Source organism: Micropterus salmoides, unplaced genomic scaffold, assembly GCF_014851395.1.
Source record: "Micropterus salmoides isolate LMB-PRFRI ecotype aquatic unplaced genomic scaffold, ASM1485139v1 Ms_hic_scaffold_271, whole genome shotgun sequence".
NCBI classification, from domain to species: Eukaryota; Metazoa; Chordata; class Actinopteri; order Centrarchiformes; family Centrarchidae; genus Micropterus; species Micropterus salmoides.
Genome location: NW_024041940.1, coordinates 23017 through 29984, shown reverse-complemented (window position 1 = coordinate 29984; position 6968 = coordinate 23017). Strand labels below are relative to the sequence as shown.

Here is a 6968-nt window from a genome sequence, read left to right as displayed (position 1 = left end):
TCCCTTATTGGTTATATCAGGTGGAAATGTACCCTTATTTTTGATAATCTATTTCTTGTTGTCACTTGCCATATTTGACAATTGTCAAATAAAAACCACTGTTCTTATCCAAATGTGGCACTTTTGAGAATTAAATTAAAGTGTAGTTTACCATCCAATGTTTAAAAACTGTCCATTGACACAACATTTTCTTATATTGCCTGCAGGTTCCAGAGGAGAAGCTCACAGTGTTTGGTTGGCAGCAGGAAGTGGTCTCAGGTCAGATGTTTGGAAGGAGTTTGTCAAACGCTTTTGTGGGATCAAGATCAGAGAGGGTTACGGCTTGACTGAGGCCAGCATTGGCTTCCTCAACTACACAGATGAGGTTGGACCGATTGGGAGGGCAAGCTTTTTCAACAAGGTAAAAATAACTTTAGTATTTGTGTTTCCTCTGCATTTTATTATATATTTTGTTTTGGAGATACAATATATTCATTTAGATTACAGCTTTATCATTTTATCATATTTTCCCCATTTTAAAAATGTGCCCGAGAAGGTCTACTGTCTGTAAAATGATGACAAAGTCCAATTTCCTCCTTGGCAGAAACATTCTTCCAAGATACATGTTGATATGTTACAGGGGCACTGTACCAAATTTACACAGAAACGTTAGTTCACTAGTAAGGGCTATCTCAGTTTGAAAAGTTGCAATTTCCCAGAGTGGGTCTCGTGTCTTCCTGTTGAGTTTAGGGTATGAAACAAATTTGTATTTTATGGGTTTCGCACATGGGCGTGGCAAAATGACTCGCTAGCGCCACCTAGAAAATTGGAAAAGATTATCCCCTCGTTCACGTTCAACCTACATGTACGAAATTTTCTGGGGACTTGTATCAAGTATGTATGTCAAGACGCACAAAAAAGCCTCAAGAACCCATAGCCTAAAGTCAACAGGAAGTCGGCCATTTTGAATTTTACGGCCATTTTTGGATGATTTACACACTTCGTACTTTAACGAACTCCTCCTAGGGATTTAGTCGGATCGACGTCAAATTTCTGCTGTGCCTTCTAAAGGCATTGACGATGAAAAGTTGTGCTATTTGCGAGTTTTCGTCAATGGGCGTGTCTGTGGCGTCGATGATTCGCCATGAACAGGAAGTTGTTGTAACTTCAGTGTACATGCTCACATCTGGACCAAAGTGTACATGTAGGATGAGAGTCCCGCCCTGAACACATGTACATGCCGACATTCACCACAGTCATAGCGCCACCTGCTGGCAACAGGAAGTGACCTTTAACGAAGCAGCCCCCGCCGCACGTTTCACCTACATGCACGAATCTTCTGTGGTATGTGTATCTTGTCCAGTTACAACAACTTCCTGTGTCATGGCGACGAGTTGATCTTTGACGCCACGGACACGCCCATTGACAAAAATTTGCAAATAGAATGAATATTATTGAATATAATATTATGAATATACTTATGAATATTATCTTGAGGTCTACTCCATTTATCATTAACTTGTCTTGAAAAAACAACTCAGAATGTAAAGGGTATATTAGCTCCACTACGCGGCCGCCTTGTGTGTACTCCACTCTTTTAACTAATACCTCATTGCGTCCTCCAGCCGTTGCGTTGTCCATATGACCTGCTGTATCCATGCAAAATAGTCTGGATCCAAACTGTGTCTGCAGAGCGTCCTTAGTTCAAAAGGCACTCTATTATACCCCTGTAAGGATATGTGTTTGATGATTGCGTTATGAGTCGGTCCCCCAACGATATGTCGACCTGTGAAAATATTGTACATCCAGGGTAGTTGATAAAGCCCACTTTGTCTGCCTGATCCAGGTTTCCGCCGTTAGCTTTGGTGATTTTTACGCGCGTGTACAGAAACGTATTTTTAGATCCAGGTAGTCCTCTGTACTAGCTGGAATGAAAAATTCAAGGGTGAAGGGGGTCTGATTTCGCTGCTACAGGAGGGAATTCAATGTAGATGCATTTCTCAATACTTGTTTGTGTTAACAGTACCATAAACAGGTCTAGCTCCGACTTAACGCACTCTTGTGACAGGCTACGTACCAACGACATTCTCGTTAGAAAATGTCTCTCGTCTTCTGATGTTTTGTCGACTTGCTTCTCTTTGCTTGTTTATTTTTTCTTGTCTTAGTATGGGTCTTCTTATTTGTGGTTCCGCTACGCCTCTTTGGTAGGGAACTCCCTCTTTTCCCAGGAAGTTGTTTTATTGGACGGGGAGCCACGGCCACTAGACCCGACCCCTCTTGACGTCTGTTCATGACGTTAGTAATAACATGTTTAGCTATGTTTTTAGGGGCAACAAATGCAAATCCTTTCTTGAGTAAGGGGAATGCTAGTCTAAACAGACCCCTAAAGATACCCCCTAACCATGCACCATACTGAGCACCGAGCCCGCTGTATCCTGGTAAATCACCACCCGCTTGAGCTTTATAATATGCAACGTATTTGTCCGCATTGTGAGCATATGGATGGTACATGTTTGCTCCTTGTCTAATACTGATATTTTACGGGTCGAAAGTGTAGCTTTATTATTACTTTGCCTTACATAAAAGGGATATGTTGATTCTGATCTGTCTTGAGAGAAATCTCGATACTATCAATGTGTATTTTGCAGAACCTCCGGTAGTGTGGTCTGTCATAAGTATTTGTGATCATATGGTTGTTTTGCCCCGATATATGTACTATTCTTAAAAGAGGGACGTAACTATCCCCTACTGTTTGATGATCAACAATATCGTTATAAACAAATATATTATACATCCCCACATTAACATCGACAGGATGTGGCACCAAATATGGCATCTGTGTCAACACTGTTAGTTCGTGGCTAAGATCTAAATCCCATAAATCCCAACATTTGTGCAAGTCTTCCTTGAAACGTTAGTTCTACGTCTCTCGTTGGTAAAATGTTTCTCTGTTGGTAATATTGTTGTAATCAAGCTCAATGACCCATGTCGTTTTCAACAACTGTTTAGTTCAGCTATTATTTGTAACATTGTTGTATAGAACCCCTGTGTCGCTGATAGAACTACCCTCTTGTTGGATTTTTTTATCAAACACAACAAATTCTGAGTCTTGTGATGAAAAGATTTCCATGTTTTTGGATATTGTATTTCTATCAAACCCACCTCATATGCTAATTTAAAGTGTAAAGGCTTGAGTAGTTTTGTTCTAAAGTTTGCTATTGTGTTGTTTGGGTAAAATAATGCAGACGAGTTGCTGGGCAGGGTGACAAAAAAATCCTCCGTATCCATTTATACGAGTGTTTGTAATCTGCTAAGGTAGCTGAATGACCTGTTTTTCCAAAATCCACGAGTTAAATTTATCTGGCCATCCGACCCATTTGACACCATGTCCCAGCCTTATCTTTTCTTTCTAGATAAAATCTTTTCTATTTTAAATGTTTTGTTTTTATCGATAATAACTTTTTGCATCTCTTGCTTATAAAATGCTCCCTGTAATATTTCGCCATCATAGTCTTTTAACCTGTAAACAGGAGGGGCCCTTGACACGCATTCCTTTACAGTGGAATATTCATCAGTATAATTTTGCTCATAACCTTTTTTAAAAGGGCCACGTAATTTTGAAATTCTTACAGTATCGCCAACTTTATATTTAAAACGAATTACTCTTTTATCTTTTGTTTTATACAAGTTGCTAAATACGATATCTTCATTGTCTTTTGTTACATCAATCGGTTTCATTTTAATACTACAATAACTGATTGTATGAGGTGACTAAATCCTGCAATATATCTATGTATCGTTTAGAATTATTGGCTGTTAAATAACGCCACATTTTAGATTTCAGAGTCCTATTAAAACACTCTACTACAGATGCCTCAGTCTCATTTGATGTGGTAAAGTGTACGGATACTATTAATTTTCGTTAATGCATCGAAATCTTTGTACTCTTTTCCCTCGTCTGTTTGAATTTTATGCGGTATTCTACCTTAGCTAAGATATCTTTAAAGGATGCTGTGACGCATTTACCACTCTTTTTTTTTTTTAAACAACGCACCCATGCGTGTTTTTTAAACAAATCTATACATGTTAATAATAGCGTACACCATTTTCAGCAAAATAAGCGGACATATCAACTAAATCTAGCTGGAATTGCCAATCTATTGAATTCACTAAAACCTTGTTTCTCTTAAAATGCACTGGAGCCGTCTTGTGTAGAGTATAGGCCTCTTGCTTCATGAGCCAGTTTTCTACGTCTGAATCTGCGCACCGAACTCCAGTAGTGTCAAATATGACATTATAGTGACAAATATTTTAAGTTTTTGCTTGCCTCCGTAACCCCCTGCGTTTTTGTCGCTTAGTATATATTTCTCATCACCTCCTCCACGATCTTTGTGACAAAGACTGACACTTCAACATCTGTGTTCAAGTATTTTATTTCCAACAACAAATGCAACATATAATATAATTATTACAAGTATACACTTTTCAGAAAATAAGTACAAGCCCCTATGTTTTTACAAACCAAAGATTCAGTTAAGCATCAGCAATGTTGTTTTCTGGTTAGCATTAAAACACACAAATCAATGCTAAAAGTACAAAAACACATGACCCGTATGAAAATCATTATTGTTCACAGGAAAAACATTTGCTATATTGAGGAGAATAGATTTCACATCTGCATATTTATCCGCTGTCATTTGCACCATGGTACGCCATCCCAAGGTCATTCGTCTAATACATTCTGTCTGTTTGTCAAATCTAGAACAACATAGTATCCTATCTGTGTCACATATTGCATTGTTAACAGCTTCACACAACAGTGCTCTCATCTTATACACGATGTATCTCTTTTTGACATAGTTTAGTAGACTAGATACATTCCCCATTGTTTTTAGTGTTTTTCCCCCTTCCAGATGTCCAGATTCCTTAACTACTTTGCTCACACTGTCCTCCACTCTAACTACCCGTTTAAGCGAAGCAATGAGAAAAGGGTTCCTCAGCCAAATCTGTAGAGTACCTGCTGCAATTTCTCGAATACTGCACTCACACGTTGGCACCAACCCAAGACCACGTAGTACGTACTTTTAAGCATCAGCGAAATTTTTGTTAAAAAGCTTCTGCGTAAGTTCCCCCTTATGTCCTTTGATATAAAAGAAGGGCAGCGTCTCAATGCATGTGTGACCTGTTCCAGCATCAGTGATATCAAAGGGACATGTGTAGTGTACACTGTTTAATGCATAATGGATGGAGTAAGATGAAATGTTGTAAATAAATACATGTGACATACTGACTGTATGGTGTATATAACAATGATCTACTGTTTTTAGTTACTGAAAACCATCCCTGGTATTATAACCTATTAGTCAGAGAAAAACAGTGGCTCATCATGTCACAACTAGTGTCATTCCTTCTTTCTCAGCTTTCTATGCCCTTTGAGCTCCTGCGATATGATCCACAAACTTATGAGCCAGTCCGAACAAACTCTGGAAGATGCATGCAAGCAAAAATAGGTATTTGAATCACATGCCTTTAATGTGAAAGTCATTCAGTCCATTTTATACAGCTGTATGTACAGAAGAAGGGCTTATGTGTCCACTAACATCCTGTTTCTGCGCACAGGAGAGGCAGGGATCCTGGTAGCTCCTCTGTCAGCTATGAACCAGTTCCTGGGTTATGCTGGGAATAAGGTCCAGTCTGAAAAGAAGCTGCTCAGAGATGTTTTCAAAGCCGGGGACGTCTATTTCAACACTGGAGACCTCTTGCTCCGTGATCACGGGGACTTTCTTTACTTCCATGACCGCATTGGAGACACCTTCAGGTACTGTTACTGTTTAGAACTGTGCTAACGCAACATTGCTAAGAATCTTTTGTTTAATTTGGTAAATTTGTTTTTTGAAAGGGGGATACAACATTTTGTTGTGGTGTCACATTGAAAAGAAACCCTTTACCAGTCTTATCTAACAGAGATCAGTCAACATCCAACACGCTGTCTACACCAGATATGTTTCAGAATCAACTCTGCTGACAGCAGAGCATACGCCATGATAGTACTCAAGTCCACACAGTTTGTGACAGAGTGGTAACTAATTGGTATAGTTACAATTAGGGCTAAAATTAACCCTAACCCTCTGTAAGAAATCTGAATAGAAACATCTTATAGAAAAAAAACAGTTCTGGTTTGAATGGACCTCTGTGCACTAACTCAGACCTCATGAAGTCTGATAAGACTGGGGGCCAATCTGCTGGGTCATGTGGTAGAGCAGCAACTCCATTAGGGTCTGAGCTGCTTGTATTTGATGCTGGCTGTACATCTCTGGCTGTGGCTGCCTGTGTTTCACCTGGGTTTGTGGGACAGGCTAAAGAATTCTGGACAGTCTGGACAAGTCAATGTGAATCCACTGAAAGTGAGGCAGGGCCATCCAGTTCTGTGCTGGACTGTCACTGCGTATGCCAGTGTCGCATCAACTGACTGAAGTTGAATCACGCGTTATCATTCAGCTTTATCAGTTTTACATTTGTTTTTCAGTGCTGCTCCACTCAGGTGCGCTGCATAAGCTACTAATACCAATGTAACGAGGTGTCGTGATACAGTGCAGATACCGAAAAAAACAGTAGTAAAAAGTACAGTAACAAAATATTTGTACTTTGTTACTTTTCACCACGGATGATATTAAATGAAAAAGTTGAAAGGACAAACATATTTGAAAGCAATACAGAATGTCCAAAAGCCTTACTGCTTTAGATTCTGTTTAGATTTGGATTGTCACCTGCCACCTGAATTTTGTGTTTCCCGTTACATAAATAAAAACATTCCCGCCATAAATTGGTGCAGAAAAATTCACAAGAATTCAGGAAATTAACTGTTTATGGCTGAATATTTTCATATGATTCAACATTGAATATTTCTTAAAAATGGTGTTAAAATGTTGTCTCATCTCAATTACGTAAACCCAATATTGTGTCTCGTCACACCTCTAGTATTAATATCA

At 39.1% G+C, this 6968-nt stretch overlaps 1 protein-coding gene across 1 annotated transcript; it reads left to right on the top strand.

Moving 5' to 3' along the window:
* Positions 1-206: 206 nt before the first annotated feature.
* LOC119919388 (very long-chain acyl-CoA synthetase-like) lies at positions 207-6253 on the top strand (the record flags this gene model as incomplete). The annotated part of the gene is made up of 3 exons (XM_038739801.1): positions 207-400; positions 5399-5489; positions 5599-6253. Coding segments are annotated over 3 exons (512 nt in total), but the record flags the coding sequence as incomplete, so codon positions are not given.
* Between the last annotated feature and the right edge of the window lie 715 nt (positions 6254-6968).